The sequence below is a fragment of the Calonectris borealis genome, chromosome 8 (assembly GCF_964195595.1).
Source record: "Calonectris borealis chromosome 8, bCalBor7.hap1.2, whole genome shotgun sequence".
In the NCBI taxonomy this organism is placed as follows: domain Eukaryota; kingdom Metazoa; phylum Chordata; class Aves; order Procellariiformes; family Procellariidae; genus Calonectris; species Calonectris borealis.
In genome coordinates this window covers 25,700,049-25,725,352 of record NC_134319.1, presented here as the reverse complement: position 1 = coordinate 25,725,352, position 25,304 = coordinate 25,700,049, and the positions used below count along the sequence as shown (strand labels likewise).

General features: G+C 37.3%; 1 protein-coding gene across 4 annotated transcripts in view; it reads left to right on the top strand.

The window, feature by feature from the left end:
- NEK7 (NIMA related kinase 7) overlaps positions 1-24,268 on the top strand; it is a 77,642-nt gene extending 53,374 nt beyond the window's left edge. For all 4 annotated transcript variants that reach the window (XM_075156548.1, XM_075156549.1, XM_075156547.1 and 1 more), the window contains 3 exons: positions 3,636-3,730; positions 8,340-8,453; positions 15,283-24,268. In XM_075156548.1, coding sequence (XP_075012649.1) covers positions 3,636-3,730; positions 8,340-8,453; positions 15,283-15,393 — 320 coding nt within the window. In that variant the 3' untranslated portion in view covers positions 15,394-24,268. The remainder of the gene's footprint in view (positions 1-3,635; positions 3,731-8,339; positions 8,454-15,282) is intronic.
- The last annotated feature ends 1,036 nt before the right edge of the window (positions 24,269-25,304 follow it).

Sequence of the window (25,304 nt, the reverse complement as noted above, 5' to 3'; positions counted from 1 at the left end):
GCATGGAATGTCAGTAATAATTATATGGCGTTTTTTAAAACTAGTCTATTAAACACCTTCCAAATCGACCATTACATTGTTTTGTATAAGTAGTATTAACATTTACCAGGCAGATTCTTCCCCCAGGTTAAAAATGCTTGATAGTACTTAGAGCTGGTTACCGTATTTCAATCAACAACTTGATGCATTGTCGGTTTTCAAGTGAACACACTCTCCTCTTTAACTCAGCTGCAGTGTGAGTTATGTGTTTATGCAGGTAATAAGATGGACTGTTTATATCATAACTCCCTTCATAATAGTTTCTTTGCCTCTGATCCTTCAGACCCAGCTTCCTGCCCCCTAATAACCACCATTTCCATTATGTCTGTTGCCTCTCCCAATAGCAGAAAGCTTGCATAAAGAAACAAGACTTTCTGGATCTGCAGCATGTTTAAAGGGAGGGAGCTCCAGAGCAGCAGCAGATTCTGAGGAAGCAGTTTACTTGACCCAGGCCATTTTCAGGGAGATTACCATGCAGACCTGCAGGTTATCCAAGATGTGCAAATGCAGTGAACAGAATGCTGAAGTTACAGATCTTGTTCTTAAAAACATAGGCACCTTAATGTGTTACGTCTTTGTCTTATATTATCCCACATCTATGTCTTCAGATGAGTAAAGAAAGACCCATGTCTTTATAGTATTGTGATGCTGTATTTCACTTAACAGGAAAAAAAAAAAGATCCAGGAAGTAAACATAATGTATAATCACATCTGGTAGTTGCTTGCCAGCAGTACAGCTATGTACCGAGATTGCTCACCATTTTAAAGAATTGTTGCAATGCCTTCAGTAGTTCCTGAATGTCAGAATAACAAATCTTTTGTGTCATGTTCTGTTAAAAACAGTTTACAAGTAGTAATGATGTCTAGATCTTCAGGTTGTTTTTGTGACTAACATAACTGTAATTTCAATTCCTTTCACTTGTTGGTCATCAGGGGCTTCAGGTTGTATTACAGTTAAGGTGTTACACTAGGCTAAACGCTGTAAAATGATAGCATTTGTTCTTCCTTTTCACTATCATCAATCTTTCACAGTCATATCAGACCCCTAATGTATCAGCAGGCTTCCCAGAGCTACTGGTTAAAATTACCGTTGCTTTTGGTAAACTATGAACCTTCAAACCTCTGTGTTTTCAGCTGCCCCCTGTGGATTCTGTGAAGCCTCTTTCTGGCACATTACTCACTGCCAGCTACTTGCGTGACGTCTCAGAGCAGCAAAGGCAGGCCTGCTGTAACCAGCTAAGAACCAGATTACTATTAAACTTATTTTTTGTTGTTAGATGAATTCTGCCAACAAAGCAGCAGAATATACTGAACTGGTGCATTAATTAATGGATGCAAAATACAGCTGAAAGTTTTCAGAGGTGTCCAAGCTTACAAAAAAAAAAATTTCAGGAGGAAGTACAACAGTAAGAATAATAAAAATATGAAAGCTGTGTCATGCCAAATGTTGTTTAATTACAGTTTCCAATTTTAAGATAGCTGTCATTAAACACCCATTAAAGTACTGCTGTTGATAGGTTACAATAACAGAGTTGCTTCTGGATATTCTGGTAGCTATTTTGGTGTTGCAGTCCACCCATCTGCCTGCCTATTCTTTCATGGGGAGCAAACCATCCCTTTTGACCGTTCCTCTGTCTTGGGTGAATATGAACATCCCATGAGAGTAAATGGTTTTCACAGTACTCCATCATGTTGAGTTGCCTTTCCCCAGCCTTTCTCCTTTTAAGCTCTTGATCTTTCACGGTCTCAGTTCAGAGCTGCAGTGATTCCTCAGGCCAGCGCTGAGGGAGCCTCTGGGGAGCAGGGCTGCGGCACCCTCTGCTCTCCCGGGGCTGGAAGTCTCCCCTGAAATATTTAGGGGGCCAAATCCATTGTAGGATGCAATATGGGACCTCTGTCCTTGCTGCTTCTTGTTACAGAAGTATGTTCTCAATTTATATTGGTTTGGAATATTGTTTTCAATATTGTTTGCCAGGAAAGAGATCAGTTGAAGTTATGGGTTACCAGCAGCAGTGGCCTGACCTGGGATAAGGTGGTACTGGGTTTCCCAATCTGAGCTGGGCCTTTCAATAGGAAAGTGCTTCCCCCCTCCCCACCAAGAAAGTATGGCATAGTTTGAGATGTCAGCCTTTCTAAAAGATAGGGCACATTGTCAAAGCTAAACGCTTAACTGTTTGAAATGATTAGAGTAAAATTATTAATCTGATTAATTAAAACTATTAACCTGATTATTCAGATTTGGAATTACTTAGGTATTCACTATATCTCTGTTTCCATTATTCATAGAGAGATGAATTCTGAATAGATGGGGCTAATTCAGAAGTGCAGAAGTGATATGACATCTTTGTGTTAAATAAATTAGTGTGAGGATCATACTCTAATAGTTTGCAGTGAGAGTGCCGATTTTAATCTTTGGCTGTGTTGCAAGATGTTTAGTTTTGAAATAAGGTCAACTTGTATTGAATTGACAGAATGCAGTTGGTTTTCATCATCAGGATTCAGTGCTCAAGAAAATATTCCACACAAAACTGAAGTAAAAATCTACGTAGATCTGTGACTCTCTTTGCTGTTAGACAGTCATTTGGGGGGGGATTTAGGGAGGAAGTTCAGAGACAATGCACCAAAATTGCCACTACCATTATTTTTCGTAACTTCTTTTCTTGTTGATCTGTCACATATGAACCCATCACTCAGATACTTTTTTTTTTTAAATAGCTTTTTTTACAGAGCTGAAATATCTCTCAGAATTTCTCTCTTCCAAGTAACTTGTGACACAGATGGGTAGGGTCTGATTAAGGAGAGAGATGTCCTGGAGTATCCAATGTAAATTTGCTCTGGGACAGTTCTAGTAAATGCTGCTTTTCAAGAGCAGATGTCTCCAGAGCCCACAGTTCTGAGGCAGGATTAAGCTAGGACAGCCACAGATTTGGGAGCTAAAAAGCCCTTGCAGAGTCTAGTCCTGCAGCAGATGGCTGAGTTGCTCATAGGAACCTCGGCTTCTGCTGGGCTTGCAGGTTTTCCTTCCTCTCTGGGAATCTGAAGATCCTGGATTTCAGGCTCAATTTTAGTTTCAGATATTCAAACTCAATTGCGTGTGTTAGTTTCAAAACCAGCTTTTTCAGATTTGTATATTCTCAAAAGGAAGAATAGACAACACATTTAAAAAAAAAAAAAAAAAAATCAAGCCATGGAGGAGAATTTCTAGCTGTTGTTATTTCCAGCCACAGTCATAGCAGTTTGGAAAGGAGCAGGGGGGGGTGTGTGTGTGTGTGTTTAGTATGTTCCCTTGGTTCTGTTCAGAAGAAAATAATTACTTTCAAGCTTCTTTAAAAGCAAAAATTGGAAGTATTCTACAGCTGAATAATTCTGGTAATTAGATATCAGTAGTGAAAATAAAGCTGTATTGGATGAAATAGATACCTAATTCATGTGTATTTCTATCAAACTGAAGAGTCATAAGTATGAATTGAAATTATATGTGTAGCAAAATGAGAAATACAGAAGATGAAAAATGTTTTTCAACCAGTAAAACTGTACTTTTACTACTATATAACAACAGAAATTTTCATTCAAAAATACTTGTGTATTTATTGCAGTTGGTACACCTTATTATATGTCTCCAGAGAGAATACACGAAAATGGTTACAACTTCAAATCTGACATCTGGTCTCTAGGCTGTCTGCTGTATGAGGTAATATTGATATATACAGTGAACTTAACAACACTGTTGTGCTCCCTACCTCCCCCTCTCCCCCCCGCCCCCCATATTAAGTACTGGTTTAGGATCTATTTCTATGTCTTTGCTGTTCAGAAAAGTATGTAGCACTGTGGAAAAGCTACTTTTCAGCTATTATATGTCTGTCTTTAACATTAGCAATAAGAACTCTTTTATTTGTGTGTTACTCAAGACTTGCCTTTTACTGGGCTTGCTGCAAAGATTTTACAGCAATTTGTTGAAGATTGGGAATAACTGAAGGGTTAACAAATGAATAATGGCAAGCACATGTAAAATTGTTCTAGGTGTTTTAATGGCCTATGCCATTGGTAATAAATGTATTGAGAAATAATAGCACTGACTTGGGTATTGAACTAACGCTTTCAATAACTGCAATATAGTTATTTTAATCCAAATTTAATTCCTTTAAAATTATTTAAAATCTAAGTAAAACAATAAAAAAAAAAAAGGGTTACGGTGTACTTATTATACTAGCTCCGATTAACTTTCAAGGTGATGACTTCTGCTGCACAGACATATGTAATTTTTCTACTCTTTCTTCTCTTCCAATTGGATAAACTATAATTACTGGTTAATTTCTGTATTAATATGGTCGAGATTGGTAGGTGACACATGATTTTAAATTATATTATATTCTGAGAAACTAAAAATATAGGGCAAATTGAAATTGAGGCGAATGAAGGTGTGAAAAATAGGTAGGCTTCTAAGGCAACTATGCCTTCAAAGTTCTTTGCATATCATTTGTTGATCAAAAGACTAAACACTTGTGTTGAAGGATGCTGGAAAAAAATTTCTTTCCATCAGCAATGGCAGTGAAGTCTTTCTAGTCATGTTGCAGTAAAAACTAATATACCCAACTCACTTTTCATTTACCTGTAAGCCACCTGCCTCAGTGAGTCAGCAGAACTCATTTAACACATATTCAACAGGATCGGCACCTCCTGTTATTTTAGGATTTTATAGAAAACATTGTCAGCCTGTTAAAGTTGTATGTTACTACGAGATGAATTGTCTCTAGTAATATTAGTTTACTTTCTATCACTAACATGTTGCTTTAAATATTAGAAGGGCAAATAGCTATACTGCAATTCTGCAGAGTTTACAGATCTATGTATAGCTGTTGCTTCTAAATCTTTGGGACAATTCACAGGAATGAAGTCCGATACCTGAGAGCAAGTATTTAGAAGTTTAAATCCTGAACTAAAACTTAATCCCATATTGGGATTCCTTAGTACTGACTATGGCAACTGCCATCAATTTCAATGGTCTACTTTACACACTTGTGCAAGTAGGAGCCTAAAGATAGCATAAAGGTAGATGAGGATTTTTCAGTATTACTACTTCTTTTCCCTTCATTGGTTTTCTTGAGGATTTTTTTAAATCTGGAAACAAACAAATAAAACCCTTGAATAACTAATTATTATATGAAATAAACATGTTTTAAGGTTAACTTTTCTTCTATTTTATATGAAATAAAATTGCTGGATAGAAATCAATAGCACTTTTCTAAAGAAGATTTCTTTTTCTGAGCTTGCTTGCTTCGATGCTGATTCACCTATGTGAATATTAAATTTTTCTTTGATCTGCTAAATAATTTCAAAATAGCTAAATTCTTAATTCCATTGATTAACTCAGCATCTTTAAATACCATTCTCTTTTTATTTATTTTAGAAGTTTTACCAGGATGGTATTTAAGTTGATACGGTGTTGTGTTCGGTTTTTTTCCTTATTGTAAGAATAAAGTAATTACTAGGATACTTATTGTTGATATATATTATATAGCTATAGTGTATGGCAGTGTCTTCAATTATAGCTTTTAAATATTTTTGAGAGGTGCTTTTATCCCATTTAGATAATTCTACAACATACCAGATGTTTGTAGTGGGTTTTTTGTGTATGTGTGTATGTTTGTTGTTGATCATTGAGATGTAATTTTGAAATTTTAGGTACAGTAAACTCAAAATATATGCTTAGCATTTTTCTCTTTTTTTTTTTTTAATTACTTGAAAGTGGTTACTTAAGGTTCTTCAAGACTAGTCTTCTGTGGACTAATGCATGGTATTTTTATTATCCGTGCAGTTTTGTGCTAGGTATCTTTTTGTGATATGTCTATTGCCTGTATTTTAGCATGTTTTATTATATTGATTTCATGTTGATATGTGCTCATATGTGCTCTGGATTCTCTCCAGCTTAATTGGAGAAAAGCTGTGGCATGTTTATCACTTCTCAATAAATGCTTAATTGCTGCTAAAGTCTTTTCAGTTATGTTTTAATTTAAGTTTAGAGTAATTTGCTATAATATATGTTGTATTAAAAAATTATTATTTCTAACCTATATCACAGTCTATTATTCAATCCTAACTACGTGGCCAGTAAGATTTTTAAAAGTATATTTTAAAGTCTGATTTTTTTTAGAGCCCCAGGTATTTCTGAAACCTCAAACACTACCACTGGAGTTTTAATTGATATGCAACAAAGTAGACTTTACTAATTAAAATCAAGATGCTGTGCTTTTGCTACATGGACCTTTACATGGAAAAGTAGGTTTTACACATTTCCTTTTATTGTTCAGCGTAGCAATTGCATCCTTACAGGGTTGTAGGTTGGTGGCTTACAGTTCAAAAAAAAAAAAAAAAAAAAGGAGGGGGGGTGGGGGGGGAGAGAGAGAGCTGCCACCAGCCCTGAAGACAGACAGTGGGCTTTCGTCCCTCAGACACCCCCAGAATACTAATCAGGAAAGTCAGACCCTGGAGGTCAGGGAGCAAGTCAATCATTCTAGCGATCGTCTCAGTGTGGAGGATCAAATTAGCCTGAAAAATTCAGCTGCTGGGAGGAGAGGGCGAGCAGCTGTCAGGGGCAGCAGCGAGATGCACTAATGAACCAGATGAATAGTGCAAAAGCTTGAAAATAAAAACAGGACAGTTGACATTTTTCATCTGTCAAAGCAGGAGATGCATGAAAATATAGTATTCCTGTTTTAACTCCTTAGGGGACATTGAGAATTTTTTTAACACTCTGCAGCATTCCAACAAAAGTATTTTTTAATGAACACCTAGAGTACGAAAATGAGTATCTGTGCATTTATTTAGAATTTCTGCATGCGTACAGATCCTGCAGTTGATTTTTCTTTTTTCTTTTTTTTTTTCTTTTCTTTTTTGATCTTTAGCTTGCATTTTTAACATTGTTTTTAAGGTAAGAAACAATGTCATGTATCTCCAAAAATTAACATTATTTTGGTAATACAGTTACAGAATTTTTGGGAGGCGTGTAGGATGGAACTGTAGTATGGTATTTGTTTTGGGAGCTTTAAAATTATTATTCTTACTTGAGGGGAATATGAAAGAGTACTGAACTATTTGAGAGCATTTTTATCAGATATAAAGTAAATGTAAGAGAATTTTGGTAATTTTCTTCCTACATTTTCCCCGTGATATCGGTGCTTAGACATGAAAGAGTTAAACTCCTATCTGGAAGACCACAAGACAGATGAGAGCCATTTTCAGCTTGTCCTGTCCCTGCTGAAGCTCACTGAGTAGCACAGCATGGACTAGCGTGTTTCACACACACTCTGCCTGTCTGGGGAATGTACACATTGTCCTTCCAAAATCAAACTTATTAGCACATGTAGAAAAGGGTGACTGACTTTGGGGCAGCGCTGCACTCAAAGCAGCGTTTGTGCTGCTGCGGTTCAAAGACTTGGAAGGCTTTGAACAGAATGGAGAGATTTTAAATGAATTTTTAAATTTGTAATCCTGCTAACTATAGCATTTGTTTCCACCTTAAATGTCAAGTTGTAACATTTTCTGGAAATAAGGCGTAGGTTTACTAATGCTGGTCTTAATTGCTGATCATTTATTTAAGTGCTCTCCAACAGATATTCTTATTTTTGTATTAAAATTGTAAATTATAGTCATGGGTGCCAGTTCTGCACTTCTGATGATGTTTTGGGATTTTTTTTTAAAGTATTTTCAAATAATATACTGAATTATGAAGTTTTTGGATTTGTTTTTTTTTTTTTTTGAAATATAGATATTACCTTTAGTTTTCTTGCTTTAAAAAAAAAAAAAAAACAACTTTATCGTAGTCTAGTAATAGCTATGGAAGATTACAAAATCTACTGCTACACAGCATTTTCACCATACTTTAGATCAGATAGTGTTTTCAAATAAATTACATGTTTTTTTTCCAAAAGGTCTTCAGAAGAAAATTACATTGTAGGTTTTGGGGTTTTTTTTGTCTCCCTCGTGGTGCAAGGACCCTCCACGCTCACAGCAGTATTGGAAACTACTCAGTTTCTCCCCATACTCTATTAATAAAACTGCTATGGTATACAATTCAAATATTGCAATGTAAGGATTGTGACAGGTATGACTGTACAACATAGAATAAGTACACACACTGGTTACAGTAATAGTTTTGGAACTTACGTTTTTTTTAGCACTGTGACACTTCTAAGCAGGGAATCGAAAGTCGTTAAAAATCACTTTTGTTAGTATTACAGGTTTTATGACAAAACAGGTTTACTTAAAAACACAAAAGAAAACTGTACATTTTCTTTAAACAGATGGCTGCACTGCAGAGTCCCTTTTATGGTGATAAAATGAACTTGTACTCCCTGTGCAAGAAGATAGAACAGTGCGACTATCCACCTCTCCCTTCAGATCACTATTCAGAGGAAGTAAGAAATTTTCCTTTTCATGGGCTAGATCCTCAGTTTCTGTAAGCTGGCACATTTCCAGGGAAGTAAATGAACTTCTGTGATTTTGTTATTTGCAGATTATGCCCATAGTGTTTGCTTGTTGAACTCGCTCAAATGTTCCTGTCAAAACAAGTCTCTGATACGATTTTAAATTTTGGGGGATTAATGATGGAAGCCTCATACCGTTAGCTTCTTAATTTCATTGAGCTTCCTTGCAAGTATGACAAAATGCTTTCGCAGGATGCACAATGGTATGTTCTACATGCCAGAATAGGATTGAGTCTTACATCTATAGTATGCTTTTCTAAAAGCACAACTATATAAGTTTATGTTGCACAGTAAATTAGTGCACTAGCCTTGTTTCTGTAGGGGCTTGCATTAGAATAGATACAATGTAACTCACTAGTAAAAATGAATTGTTTAGTTCCCATTTGTCCACATTATAAAACTGCGATGTGCTGGTCGATACAATTGAACGGCAGCTTTTTTGCAAGAAAGAGTGCTTCTTGACAACACTAATAGTAAATTTCAGGGAAATATAGGCAGACGTAATATAATTGAATTTGAACAATATACTCATGCATATCGCAGCAGTGTTTGTTTTAAGCTGATAGGTAACAGTTCTTTACTGTCATTAATGCATTTAAGGGGGGTACTTGGTTTTTTAAACTCTAAAATGAAAAGAAACTAAATAAAATAAATATTTTTCTTAGTGCGAGTAACAGAATGAAGAAATATAAATGCTTTCTTGTTAATGTTCTGAGATGCCAGTTTTGAAATACTTTCTCACTTTGAAAAGAACAGGGCAAACTGATAGAAGCTGTAAACCAAACAACACGTATTAGTAACCAATTCTAATTGAATTCAGCCTACATGAATTAAAGATTACTTTGAAAATGCAGATAAACATGAGCACTGAAATACTTTTAATAAACATAAAGCGTTGTGCAATTTCACTTAGAGAGTAGGGGTTGTAATTCTGAACCTTAAATTTTTTTACATTCAAAGACAGTGATTGGACTATTAATAAAAGATTACTGCCCAGTATTTTCTTTTTTTTTTGTATAGTGACCATTCTTCCTCTTTTATGAAAAAAACTGGACTTAAAAAGATAATTCAATGATGTTATAAAGGATGAAATAATGATCTATTGTGTAATTTATGCATTGTACCTCTTTGTGGGTTTTCCAATTAGTCATTTTACCTGGGCCGTTTTTAATTATTATTTTTTGTAGACTATAAATATGGCAGTTCATATAACCAACTTCAGAACTGGAGGCCTGGAAATACAGTAGGGTGTGAACAATAATGCAAAATGATAGCGAGAATGTCAGGGGCCGTTCTTTGTTGTGTCATTCATGCTGTCTTCCTTTTTCCATGAAGCGCATGAATATTTCACATATCTGCATCCTCATCCTCTATTCTTCTTGACTAATTTTCAGACTGTCTGAATTTGCATTTCACATGGTAGCTGATTAGGAGATGCCGAGTGCAGCAGCGAAGCCTCAGCAGGCGGTTTCCATGGTGACCTTCAGCAGGATTTTAATGATGATACCACTAGTGGTTCGTTGAAGTTGGCCTGCCTGCAGGGCTACTTCACTGCAGCTAAGTGTGAAGTTGGATATGCGGATTCCCAGCCAAGGGGCAAATATCAAAGTCTGGCCCAGATAGAAGGTCTTAGAGTTTGGATGGGGAAGGAGATTCCACCTTTTACTTACATCTGTATAGTTTCTAGTTTTGAAAACAGATGCAAAGCACATGTTACGTTTTCTTTATTTCAAAGCAGACACATACTTCTGCACCTTGGATAAAACAGTTATTTGCAAAATACACAAGTTGTTTAAAACATAATGAGAATCAGAGCTATGATAGGTATGAAGATAGGTATGAAAGTAGTTATTTAAAAGAAGTAATCAACTATGGAGGCTGTAATGGGAACATTTTTTATGTTCTGATATGAAGACTTGTGTCTTCGCTAAGCTACATGGAAAAATAGATAAGTTTATTAGTTATTGCACCAAAATACACCTCTTTTTTTTCACTTGTACAAAAAAAACACTGTGCTGGCATGAACTGTAAAAAAAAATAGAAACAAAGAAGCGTTATCTGTCATTAGGATACTGTCCTAAATATTTCACCTGTACTGGAAATTTAGATATCGAACCTTTAACCAGTTGGAAGCACACTCAGTGAGCAGTAAAAATCAGGGATCACTGAACAGTAAAACCCACTTCATGTTTTATAACAAAGAATTATTTGAGAGAAAATTTCACTGAGGTTCATCTCTGCATCCTCTGATATAGGAGTGTAAATACTTTCATTACAAAATACAAGACAAGTTTTTTTCAGAGAAACTTTTTGTAAGTAAATTTTAATGAGTTTTAAGATGTGACAGTTTTTCTAAATTTTGATCTCTCTGTAAGACTAACCTTTTAGTCGTGCATCACATCTGTGTCATCAGAGAATAGTGTGACAGAAAGATGCACCTTAAGATAGATGGACAGATGGATATTTTTTTAAAAACCTTTGATTAGAAATCCTAATAGTCTAAGATGCACTTTCACAATCTATTGCTTCAGCAGTAGAGTCTCAATTTTTGAACATTCCTAAAGAATGTCTGGTATTCAGCATTTTCTGAAAGCTGTATTCTGCTTTAGGGAATTCAAAACTGGGGCTCCCTTGCCACCCCCAGTCAATACTCTTTAAATGCTGTCAGCCAATATTAGTATCATGTTGCTTTCATAATAGATGAAGTTTTTCAATCTCTCCTTTGATTGAGGTGCACTTCTTCTAAAGTAGCCAACCTCCTACCCAGATGTGAAGGCTGAGTGAGCCAGCAGGTCTAGAATGGCAGTGTTAGTTGCCAGCAGAAGGGCTTGAGAAAAACACTGAGTCAAGCAGGTCTCCTATTCAGAGTAAGAAGAGTTTGGATTTTTTTTTTCCCCATCCAAAATTTTCTATATGAAAATTTTGCTTTTTTAACTGGCTAACGATGCAAAGTATTTGCCTCTCATAGTTCTGTCTTCCGCCCCTTCCTCCTGACTTGAGTGATAATTATTTATTTCATAGCTGAAAAACCTGCTAAAGTTAAAGAAAGTGTGTCTCACTGCTCCGATGTCAGGCTATGCTCCAGGCTAAAGACAGTCATTGTGCTAAGTGCACAAAGGAGGTTAAGAACAATGAGCAGCTGAAGATGTTGCAGCTTGGGGATGCAACAGGAGGTCCCTCCAGCTCAGTCATAAGTCCACTCTGCCTGTTGGCCAGTCTGTGCCAGATAATAAAAAGTCACTCTCTCTCTAATGGTAGTCTGACTTTAGAATCCCATGCCTCTTCCCATGGTACTGTCGGGCTCTTCTGCTGCATTGGAAATTTTATTAATACTAGAGGGGTTGACAAATGGATTTCAGGTTTATTGAAATGGATATTCCTGTAGGAGGTAAAGGAATAGTGCTATAACCAAGTATTAACTTCCAGCCTGGTCCCAATTTCAGTCCTGAGAGGCTATCTTCCTGCGTAACCGTTTCCATCCTGTAAAACAAAATTAATTCACCCTCTCCCGAAGGTTTGCTGTTCAGTAACAAGGCTCAAAAGAGCTCAAGGATTTTGAAATTACTCAGGAATCTGTACGATCATTGTGCAGTGTCCCCAGCATAGTCAGCTCAGCGTTCCTGCCTTACAACTGAGATTCTGGACTGGGGAGGGGAAGGAGATTTTGCAGTAATAGCAGTGACCAATATTTAAATGTTAAGACTCATGGCTAGCCAAGAGAGATCTATGACTCTGTGGTTTATTTTATTACAGTAATAGTGAAGGTTTGTCACTAATTGAGCTCACCTCTTGCCCTATGTTGGGAAGAGAATTTCTGGGTAAAGTGATTCAGTGACTGTCCCTTACTATGAAGATATTCTTGTAGATCCTTTCTTGCATCCTAACAATGGTAGCTACATATGCATTTTGGTTAGAGTAAAAAATCAGAAGCTGCAAAAAGTCACCGGTCAAGACACCACGTGGGTGAATGGATTTTGCAAGTGTACTTCCAGGGATTAATAGGACCTAAAGCCTTACATGTACTTTTGAGTAATGATGCTGTTTTGCTACAGTGTCTTTCTAAGCAATGAATCTTCTTGGCCGTTTTATTGAAGCTTTGAATTGTAATATACTGTAACAAGTTACAAAGTAACTCTGAAGAAAGGCTTCCTGTTTAATGACTTAACAAACAGTTTGAGTCTGAAATTGATTTTCAGATGATAAAGTTCAGTTTAGAAAACAAAATCAGAGTTACCCACAGGCCAGGATTGAAAAGTCATGAAGTAGCCTGTTGGAGGTAAACAAGGCTTCTCATGCTTTTCACAGGTAAATTTCTTGAAGGTCTACTTCTGCTGTTCTACCCATAGTAAAGTTATCGATTATACAGCTGTTAAAAAGAGGAGAAAGAATACTCTTTCCCCTCTGATGATAGCTTTATAGGTTTCAATCCTTCAAGGTCTTTTACTAAGACTTTATTTGCTGTATGCAGTTCTATTGAAGAGATGGAAGCCTTCACAGAGAAAGATAAATGTATACGTACAAATTCTGCAGTAAATTGCACTTGTATTCTCTTTACAAAATGTTTACTTACTCGAGTCTAGTTTCAGGCTTGGGGTTTTTGGATGTTCTTCAGTCTTTCCTGTTTCCCGTGCAGGCTGTCTGAGGTGTTGCATAGCAAGCTGCTCATCTCTGCTAATACATTGTGCCTGTGGCTTACGCTGTGTCCCACCTGCTTCTTCTGCAGGAGATTGTTTTGCTTTGCATGTTTGTATTACATGTTGGCAATTATTATTTCTTACAGTAGTTCATAATTTCCAGTGTTCTATTCTCCAAATGATTGGGAGTTATTACAGGCTAATAGTTTTTCCTGTCAGTGGTATTGTATTTTATTTATTGGCTGCCAGAAGCAATATGATGGCTTTTATAACTCCATTAGTCAAAATACACTTAGCATATTTAAGATTCAAATAGCAAGTCTATTACAGATGATTTTGATGTAATGCTTCTTTTCAATCCAGCAATCTGACCACTATCTTCAGAATTAATGATCTCATTTTTAAATACTAAGCTTTGCTTGCTAAAGAAGGGGGGTGTCTACTGACATAGTTCTTGTATTATTAAATATGAAAAACCTGTACATTGTATATAATTTACAATGTTTCTGCAAGGGCTAATGAACAAAGTTTTAACTGGTGGTATGCAATGTTTCTTACTTCTGGACTTCCTATTCCTGTGCACTTAAATTAATCTTCTGAAAAGTGAAGAGAGTATAATTATAATTTAAAATCCTTCTTGGTCTTTATAAAAAGCAGGAAGGAAACTCTCTGATGGCATATTTGAATATGCAATCTATGTTACTTTTGAATAATCATGGTACTGAAGTAGCTCTGTATTAGTTGCAATAATTACAGATTTTTTCAATAGTCATACCTAATAGTACTGGAGGGAGACTGAACCAAATTTGACATACTGCTATAGGAGGGTGGATCGCAAGGTGTTGGCTTTTTTTGTTGTTTGTTTTTGTTTTGTTCCCCCCCCCCCATGCTGTAAGAGATCCAGGAGGATTTGGCAAAGCTAGTAAAAAGCATAAAGGAAGAGCTTCAGGGTTGATTAAGTTGCTCTTGCAAAGGATTATAAACAGTTAATAAGTTGTCATGAAGCAGGTGTATTCTACATTACAAAATGCTTAGGAGATGCACACAATTTAAAATAGATGCCCCATCAGAAGGTTATCCAGACTATGTTAAATTCTAATGTCACCTGAGGCGTATCAAGGGAGGAAGATAAACCTGCAACTGTTATGCCAATTTGTGGAGGCAATGAGAAGTGTCTGAGTGGCGAGGAAGCTCTTTGGGTTGCTCCCGCTGAATATGTGCACTGTAGAAGGCCTGATAAATTACGGTGTTTGTGAAAACATGGGGTTTTCTAGTCATAGTGATTTGTTTATTCCCAGACACAGGCTTCCATGAACTTATTTGTTAATTATGTGCTTCTTTCTGTAAAGAAAAAAATCAGTGATCTAATCCTAAGAATAGATCCTGGGACATAGACCAAAGGTTATTTATTCCAGTATCATGTCTCCAACATTGGGCAAGTGGAGTAACAGGGCCAGCATAATGTGATACTTCCCCAAAATACTTTCCTAGCTTCCAGTTTTAAGTTCAGAGATTTCCTCAGTCAAAGGTGGAGTCTTTATATTAAATAGCCCTCAGTGGGTTTAATTTGTTCAGTTGCTTTCTGAATGCGTGTGTATTGGTAGCCTTTAGCAGGGGGAGGTTCTGCAGGTTAACTGTGTGTTATAAGGAGAATCGCTGCCTTTTATTTGTTGGAACCTGTCTGCAGCAATGCCGTTTATTGCTGGCTAACTCTTGTATCGGGAAAGAATGAGCAAGCAGTCCCAATTTACCTTCTCTGTGCGAGTTTCAGCCTTCTGCGGTTTGCAGGCATAGCCGTCCAAAAGCACAGGAATTTTCATTTCAATGATGTATAATGGGACTAAATACGTGTCTAAAGTTGTATGTTAAAAGGATTAGAACTTAAATCTGCTCATCAGTTTTTCTGGACAACAGTACAAAATGTAAAAATCGAGGAAGTACATTGTATACATGCTTGCATAAAACTGTGTGCAGTGTGTGTAGAGGGGGGGTGTTGAGTGTGTGTGTTTATGCAGAATTGCTATGTTTGGCTAATTTTTGCCATGCTTCTTAATTTGAATTTGATAATGCACAAATACTAATTGACAGGATTGTTGGCTTTCTTACATGTTATTTTCCTTTCCTAGCTGCGACAATTAGTTAATATGTGCATCAACCCGGATCCAGAGAAGCGACCAGACATAACCTATGTCTATGATGTAGCGAAACGTATGCATGCACACACTGCGAGCAGCTAAACAGACATCAGATTATGAAGAAAAAGCAGAAGTAACCAAGTATTTTAAGTAGATCATCCCACCTCTTTGTTTGTGTGTTACTGAAATGTAATTATTTGAAGCTTACTGTTGTGCTTTGAATTGTAAACCAATTTATATACAGGCTTTGTTGTTTTCTGTTTATTTCTATTTTTTGTATTTTTTACTGACTTGCAGTTTTACAACAGGTTTAAATATGTAAAGAGTAACTTTAAAAGATACTGAGAACCACTGTTTTCCATGTTAAGTGGGTTCAAGTACATTTTCTTTAATAACAAAATTGTATTCAGTTGGGCCTCAGTTCTAAAACACAGTTGCACTTTTGCACATGATACAGATATTAGCTTATTATCCAGAAGCAAAATGTCTGAATCTCTCACCTTTTTAGTAATTTATGGAAAGTATGGATCAGCACAGTTAACTTTATTTTAATCTTTGTTCTAAGTGGGACATAATTATTATAGAAGGTTATTGTATTTTATATTGACTTGTAGTTTGCAGTTCTCGGAGTAAAAGTAGACAGGCAATAGGATTAGTTTTCTGCTTGCCAAATGTGATGGGAAAATAGTTTCAGGAAAAATTGTCACGCTGGATTTTTTGTAACATCCCTTTTTGTTTTGTTATTCTGTCATAATGCACATAAAACATTTGTTGGAGGTTTTCTGGGAAAATTTAAGGTGTCGATTCTGCAATCTGATCGTTTTCAATAGACTTGTGCAGCACTGCCCTGGGGCAATAGGAGTCTGCATAGTTAAGTCTTAAAACCATGCAGATGCTTCTTGTAGCAAATAGGGTTCTTTTGAGGCTAGCATTTATGAGAAGGTCTGATTAAAAGATGCTATCTTTAAGATACAATTTCCCAACTGTTTATGTATATGTCCCTGTTTGTAGATTTTTGTGTTTAAAATAATTTGAATGACCTTACAGTATATTTAAATTTTAAAATGTTTTTTTTAAATACAGAAAGCTTTTGGAAAAGATACAATAGTGTAGTATAACACAAAATGTATTCTTCATGAATGTCTGGTTTTGTATACTGTATCCTGAGAATTAGTTTTATATTTAGCAAAAGCAAATTTTAGATTTTATGTTTAAGAGAAAAGTTGCCACTCCTTCATTTGGGAAATAAATATATATGCAAAATGTCTTACAAATACGTTATTAGTTGAAAAGGAAATTCAGAATATTTTTGTTAGACCTTAGTACCTTTTTGAGTATGCTTAAATAATAGTTTTATTGTTAAGGAAGGAAGGTGTCTTGTTTTTAAATGTGGTAAAAATGGAGAATGGACTGAAAATTCTTGAGTTTCAAGACTGAACTTTTTATACAGAACTGTCAAAACATAATTGTTACCAGTGATATTGCTAAGAAGCTGTTACGGTCAGTTAAATCTTCTTCCTTATGTGGGTAAAAAGTTAGTTCAAATAAAAGCAATGGTATGTACGTACACATACACATAGAGGTTCTAGATGCAGTCAGTTCCCTGCATGCACAGATTTTGTTTGTTTGTTTCTCTGTGCAGCTTTAATTTTTGATTTGATATAATGCTGAAGGAATAAAAATCCAACTGTGGGGTTTGTGGATGAAATGTTCAAGCTAGTTCAGGGTTTTTTGTGGTTTTGTATTTTTTAAAACTACAAATACCATGGAAATTGTGTTTGAAAAAATACGGGAGTTTTTTAAATAGTATGTGCCAGATCATCAGCTTGTCTTAATACGTATTTTTTTTGTTTCCAGATTTTGTAGGATGAATCCTTAGTTTTCCTTCTAGCTTCTGTGTATACTTAATCTTGTAGGACTTCAGTGGAACAATTTGTAGGCAGGAAGTATTTGAGAAACCTTGGTTTGTGTCTAGCAACCTCTAGATCTGTTTTCATTTATTATCTGATTATTGAATTTCAAAAATGATGGTTATGTTCTATAACAACAGTTCATCTGTCAGAATGAAATGGTTTGTATTGGAAAAGACAGCACAATACTTGCTTTTCTGCCAGGATTAACTCTTAATATGCACAAGTACTCAATTTTTTTTTCTGAAAGGTACTAGAACATTTAAAAGTCACTGAACAAACTCAACACAGTCAGGCTATTTGCATCTAGTATTATGCGTCAAGTATTGAACTTCTCCTGAAAGAAACAATAATAGATTTTTCCACCCCCCACCCTCTCCCCCCCATCTGGAAGGATACATTGAGTAAAGAAAACATGAGTTAAGAGTTAGCAAATGTGCATACTTAAGCATTTAAATTTTTTTATTGTTCTTTTTTTAGTATTTATGATTGAATCTTGTGCTGAGGAAGAGAAATAGTTGTTCCTATTTTAAAATCTGTAAGATGAATGGTACAGATGACTCTGGTACCAAACTTTATAATTAAGAAGCCCGTATGGGTTAATAGAACTGCTTATATAACTGGGGACTGCAGAATCTATTCCCTACGTAAAGCACCTAGTAACATATGAAAACGGTAAGTCTGTTATAACACTCCCATGTGTGCTATACACCTATAAAATATTTTCTTTTATAAAACCCCATTCTTTTTTTCATGTTGTTGATGGTGACATTTGGCACTATTTATTTTAAGCCATGGCATTATGTGTTTATTTTCTTTAAAGAGAACATGTTACATTTCTAACCAAAATGTCTGACTAGCTCCTCCTTTTATTTCAGTAATGCTACAGTATTAACTTGCTTCATGAGTGAACTTTGTGGTTTGAGTGACATTGCATAAAATCTTTGTCTTGTCTTGAAAGGTCCCCTGCTGTGCAGTAGTCTAATAGAAATAAAACATACAGGTATTAAATATAATGTAAAAATGATAGTGTTTCTATGATATTTTTTCAAACTTTTTTTGTTACAGATGTATATATATGTTACAGTAGATGCTACCTATCTTGTGGACAGTTTACTGCTTCCAGTAGTTGATTATAGGTGAGTTTTCTTGACTGTAACAAAAGATAGTACATTAAAAAAATCTTTTTTGTGTTATTTGTCAAAAATTTATCTAAAAATACTACATCAGATATATTATTCACAATTAACCTAAAAGAGTGTTTTTATCTAAAATTTAAAAACAAATCTAAAATTATTTTCAAACCATATGAAAATATCTGAAAAGCATAAAAATAACTAAGAGCTCCCATTATGGCCCCAGTCCTGTGTTTATAGGTAGGCTGATTTTTATGTAATTTCAGTAATTTTGAGTGAAACTCATGTACACACATGAATAAATAGTAATCAGTAGGGTATACAGAAATTACATACTTTCTGTATGTCACTGGTTTGGTAGCAGGGAATAATGTATTTTTCCCCCTGTTCTGCTGCATACTCATGATCCAGCTACCAATTGTACGAGCAGGCAATAGAAGTATGTCGTCTTTTTGTAATGAGCAGAACCTTTAAAAACATGCCAATATACCGGAAGATGAAATGCAGTATTAGAAGTGTCTCAGAAGGCTGGTGTTTTATTCATGCTCGTGATTAAGAAAGCCATAGAGTGAAATTCTTGACAGAGGCTTAGAAATGGAGAAGGACTTTATGCCAGTGGTTCTCAGATATCTCTGAATAGGACCCAAAATTGCAGTGATGTTTTGTTTTCAACAATCTGTCCACTTAATCTCTGTCTTCGCTGTTAGACAGCAAGATGAGAATCTTAATGGCTGAATTTGAATGCTGGTGGCGAATGCTGAGTCAGGTATTTGAGCTTCTAGGAACAGGAGGTTGATGTGAGGGAGAGTCAACAAAGACCTTCAAGTCTTGCTTTGTGGAGAGTTAATTTAATCTGGAAGTAAAGGTGCTGGATAGCAGAGTTCAAATCACTGCTTTTCCATCATTTTTAATACTACTTTAACAGTCAAAAGTTTTTGCAACCCTGCCGTATCCTCACATCATCTAGCCAGTAGCAGTGCTGGTCTTCTGAATTTCTGATCTCTCGTTTGGTCTCAGTGAATAACTAAACCTTTCTGCCAAGATCACCCAAGGAGGGAAGTACAGGCTCTGGGCATGCCTAGTGGGGTGTTACTTATGTTTCCGAACGTGAGTCAAATATAGATTTTTAAGGTTCTTTTTCAAACTTTACTCCCTTCCCTGAACCTTGTTCTTCAGTTGATGCTTTTTAAAAATTTTTTCCCCTTTCGTATTCACTTCTGAAGTCCTACGATTCCTGTCTTCCACTGCCTCTGCTTCATCTGCCCTGTTGTCTGTTCTACCCTCTTCCTGATTTAAAGTCCTCTGTGTCTAGTTTTCCTAGTGGCCATTACTTTGCTGCTTTCTTTGTGACTTTGCTGAACTCAACCCATTTCTGTCTACTCAAATTTTGTCCCTCACCATGGGCAAGCCCTATTTTTCTTTTTCTTTTTTTTTTCCCCGCCCTCCGATAAGTACTTAACTCCATTGTTCTACACTGTTTTTCCAGGCCAACAGCTTTGATTTGTACTTTTAGACTGATTTTCTCACTGCCTCAATCATTCCCATGACCTTGTCTTTACTAAATACTGTTCGCTTTATTATGTCTCATTTCTAAATTCCCTTTCTCTGATCACTACCTGCTCTCTTTCAGCTTATCTTTCTTTCTCTCTCCTCTACCCTGTCACTCACTCCTTTTGGGATCTCCAGTCTATTAACCTTTCTGACTCCTTTACTCTTCTCAGCTGCCTCCTCCCTTCATTGGCTTCACTTCCTTTGACTCACTGGTCTTTATTTTCTTCTCAATCTGCTTCTCTATATGTGGTTTTTTTGGTTGCTTCTTACATTGCCCTGTCTCCATTCCTCTCCCCAGACATTTTTTCTTGTAATTTCTTAATTTCCATTCCTGCCTTTCCAGGTATCTCTGAAGATTATGTCAGCACAACACAGCTTTGCCTTACCTGTTTTAATTCTCTTTCCAAAAGGACTTTTTAGCCATTTTATCCCACCTTTTTTTTCTTGTTGAACTTGCTTGCATTTTATTTCTCCATTCATTCTTGATACAAAATATATCTTCAAAACCAATCCTGATTTTTGCAGGATAAGATCTTTCTCAAAATTGTTCTACTTCTAAGAATCTGTTTCTGAACCAGACTTCTCTGCCTCTGACTATATGAGTTTGCCCCATTTGTTTCTGTATCTTTTATGTCTCTCACTCCTTTTATTGAATGGCTTCTTCCTCTTTAAATCCTCCTCTCGTTTCGTTCACTAGCAACCAAGTTTCTTTCCTCTGTCTTGAAAGGGATGGCACCCATCATCCTAATGGTTCTCTTTTTTAATACTTTGCCCTTTATTCCCCATTTGTCATCCCCTAATTTAATGTACCTGAACATCCTCCCTCTATTTTGTTTTTAAGTTTTTGGCTTTACACTTTAATTTGAATGCCCCAAAAATCCAGTGCTTCCTTCCCCCATTTGGTTCTCCCATAGTTCTATCTCCAGATGATTCCTTGAGTATCCAGCCACAGTCTCAGACCTGTTCAGACCTGTTCAGATTTGAACATCTAATTTTTATTCCTAACTCCCTCTAGACTATTTTCTAACACCCCTGACAATTTTACTTGCCTGTTTTCCAGGGCCACAACCTGTCTATCCCTGACACTCCTCCCATGCCTGCGTATCAAATGTCTCAAAGTTAGTAGTATCAGATTCCAGCCCTCTTCACTATCTGTGTTCTTTCATATCTTTTATCTTCACTGTTCTAACCTCTGTGTCATTTTGACTTCTTTTCTCTCTTCAAAGTATCAGAATTGACAGGACTAAACTCCTGTCATTGGGCTTTAGCTGTTTCATGTGCTGAAGAAGGAACTCCACCAAATTACTCCTTGTTTTGTGTTTTTAAGAGACTTGAGTCCCATAAATTTGGTCTTATTTCAGGACTGTAGAGCTGGCGTAGATTCTGTTCCTCCAAGTACTTCAAAAGTCTTTGAGTTTGGGCCTTGATTTAGTTTTCTACCGCTTCAGATACAAAGGTTTTGCCCTTCATTTCTTTGTGTTTACTGTATGTAATTTTGTCTTGTCTTGTTTCTGCACATGCAGCTAACAGTTGTTTTCTTGTTATAGCAGCTTGGTTTCAGTGCTTCTACCATTGCTTGAAATAAGAATGTGCTTAAGAGCTTCAGTGGCTGGATCCAGAGTGTTAGGCACAATGCTCCTCTCTGTTACTGTCCCACCCTTACACTGGCTTCTCGTATTTGCTGCTCTCTGTACCTTGCCTAACTGAAGATACACTCTATTACACTGCGGGGTAGTGTAGATGCAGGTGAGCCAGCCGCAGACAAGGTAGCTTGTATATTTGCAGCAATACTGCAAGTTCTTATCAACAGCCAAATGTTTATTTGTCCTGTAGGTCGAGAACTGAGCTTTGTGCTGTATTACTTCTCTGTCCACGCTACCCTAATTTAAAGCCAAATCAGATCTGCCTGCATGGTGGACTGCATGGTTTTTTGTGTAGGTGCACTATCTGACTTGCCAGTTTTAGCAGGCTTTCAGATTTGGAAGGCTGTATGCTTGCAGAGATTTACTGTTGATCAAACTGTTTGACCTTTGCTCATAATTATCCTCATATATATGTTGAGATTGAGAAGTAAAATTCTCCATAAAACTAAGAAGTTTGGGGTTTTGGGTCTGTAGTATGTAGAGCTGAATGTCAGATTCAGTTTGGTGTCTGTGGGTATACGCACATTTAATCACTGTTATTTGCACCAGAATAATTCTTTTCTTTTAGAGGATCAGTTGCTTCTTCGCACCAAACAAAGACTTTTAGTATTTTTCAGGTTTTATGTTTATTCTTTGTTGCCAGTTTGTATCATGTCATACCATTACTTAATTTGTTCTTCTACAACTGCCTTAATGATGGGTGGAGGCCTTACACCTTTTGTCTAATTGAAATCTTCTGTTTATATGGAAATAAAAAATAAAGAAATTAGGTGCATTGAGTCCTTCCTGAGAGTTCTGCTTGCTTTGCATTTAAATCCTAGCAACAGAAAGAGGTCTCAAACTGGACAGAAATGGTCCCCAAGATAGAGTAGAGATGTTGTGGGGTTCCCTGCTTCCTCTCCACCTCCTAGCCCCTCATTCAAGTTTGCAGATGACACCAAGTTGGGTGGGAGTGTTGATCTGCTCGAGGGTAGGAAGGCTCTGCAGGGGGACCTGGACAGGCTGGATCGATGGGCCGAGGCCAACTGTATGAGGTTCAACAAGGCCAAGTGCCGGGTCCTGCACTTTGGCCACAACAACCCCATGCAACGCTACAGGCTTGGGGAAGAGTGGCTGGGAAGCTGCCCAGAGGAAAAGGACCTGGGGGTGCTGGTTGACAGCCGGCTGAACATGAGCCGGCAGTGTGCCCAGGTGGCCAAGAAGCCCAACGGCATCCTGGCCTGTATCAGAAATAGTGTGGCCAGCAGGAGTAGGGAGGTGATCGTGCCCCTGCACTTGGCACTGGTGAGGCCGCACCTCGAATACTGTGTTCAGTTTTGGGCCCCTCACTACAAGAAGGACATGGAGGTGCTGGAGCATGTCCAGAGGAGGGCAACGAAGCTGGTGAAGGGCCTGGAGCACAAGCCTTATGAGGAGCGGCTGAGGGAACTGGGACTGTTTAGCCTGGAGAAGAGGAGGCTGAGGGGAGACCTCATCGCGCTCTACAACTGCCTGAAAGGAGGTTGTAGCGAGGTGGGTGTTGGTCTCTTCTCCCAAGGAACAAGCGATAGGACAAGAGGAAACGGCCTCAAGTTGCGCCAAGGGAGGTTTAGATTGAACATTAGGAGAAATTTCTTTACTGAAAGAGTGGTCAGGCCTTGGAACAGGCTGCCCAGGGAAGTGGTGGAGTCACCATCCCTGGAGGTATTTAAAAGACGTGTAGATGAGGCGCTTAGGGACATGGTGTAGTGGGCATGGTGTGTTGGGTTGACGGTTGGACACGATGATCTTAGAGGTCTTTTCCAACCTGTTTGATTCTATGATTCTCTGGTTTCCCTGGGGCGCTTGCTGGGGGCACGGCACTGCCAGTGTATTGAGAGCTCATAGAAACTTCGAAACTAAAATGTTGATGTTATCTTGCTGATGTTCTTGTGGTGTCCTTTCTCAGTGTGAATAGGAAATCTCCCATTTAAAAATGACTAGGAAGATCTTTGGTATTGTTATACATTTGTTTATTGCTCTTTACACATTTGGAATAAAAAAATGTGTGTTTGCTGTTACAAAGAGAATTTTAAATCATGCAAAGGCTCTTAGTTTGCCTTTTAATGTGGTGTTGGTACTCGTCTGTACACTTCATTTGCTGGTTGTTTCTTTGATTTCAGTCATGCTGGACTGTTGTAAAGATGATCATTAAAGATGAGTATTGCATTTTCTGGTAAAATTTTGTTGGGAGAGGGGAAGAAGGGAAGCGTTTACTGATTTGTTTGAATTTGGCTGCTGATTGTGCTTGAATCAAATTGTAGAATCATTCAGGTTGGAAAGGACCTTGAGAGAGGACCCCTAGACCTCCTGCTGAGAGCACAGTCAATGCTGCATTCAGACCAGGGCTCAGGGCTTCTGCCAGTTGGATCTTGAAAACCTCTAGGGACAGAGATTGTGCAGCTTCTCTGGGCAGCCTGCTCCAGTGCATAGCTAGCTTCACTGTAAACCTTGTTTTCCTTATGCTCAGTCAGAAACTCCTTAGTTACAAATTATGGCCATTGTTTGTTCTCCTGCCACTCCTCAAATGTTCTTTATGTTGCAAAAAAGGTAAGTCAAATATTGAAACAAACAGAGAACTTACGATGTTTTATTTTCTGAAACTGTTGTTGCAAACAAATAAATATGTTCATGTAGTACTTCTGCATCCTGTATGACATGTACACTAGATTCATTTACTACTTCAGTGTAAAATAAAATTTTTGGCAGTAAAACTTGATTTAAAAGTTCTGTGATGTTTATGGCCTGGGTGTTCTCAATTGTTACCTTTTAAATCTTCTAGATGTTTCCTGGCAGAGCACAGTTCTGCCTGCCTTGGTGAAGCAGGGAACTTGGGATCCTGAACATAACTGCATCTCTGTCTTCTGGAGCCTGCCTTGAGGAAGGTAGCTTACCGCCAGGGATGGGAAGGAAGCTAACATACATCAGGATAAATGGTGGTTATGGGAACTCTACTTTTAAACTCTCATGTGCTGGTGGAAGCTTGCCTAGAGAGATTTATCAAAACTGAGATTTGAGGAGGAAAATGGCCGGGGTGGGGGGGGGCAGTTTTCAGAGTAGTAGTTGGTTTTGGTAGATTTTCCCATGTGTTAAATGAGAACTCAAAATTTGAAACTTCTGACCACAAACTTCTTGGAAGCAAATAAAGAACATAACAAACAGATTCAGTTCCAAATTCGACAGAAATTCAGTCTTATGAGACAGTTTCCTTAAACCAAGAATAATTTCTTGATCTTATAAAATATCATTTAACAGTTATCGATCTGGCAGGGTGGTGGTGGTGGTGGCTGTATGTAATTTTTGTACTGGAGCTTTTACAAGTCGTGTGTTTCCCTAGAGCTGCTTGTGGGGTATCGCAGCTCTCTGGGCCGTCTGGCAGCTGGGGTCCTTTGCCTCATTCCATGTTAGTGCAGCACGGGCGGCAGAGGGAACGTCGTGACCGAGTGTGCCCTGTGTAGCATTCGCTTCCAAGCAGGTACTGGCACGGGGTGGAGCTGCACATGCTGCTCCCTTCTCTTGCTTCCCAGCACCAGCTGTGTAGGTCAGACCGTCTGGTGCTGGGAAACAGGAAAGTTAGAGGTACCATGTAAACACACATCTCTGATGTACATCAAGTCCACCATGGTAGAATTTCTTCTGATTTTCATTCATTTGTAATGACTTAATATAACTCAAAAGTTTAAAAAAAAAATAAAAAAGGAGTTGCAAATGATTCAGAGCTTTTACTCTTGTGGAAGAATACCTTATAAGGTAAT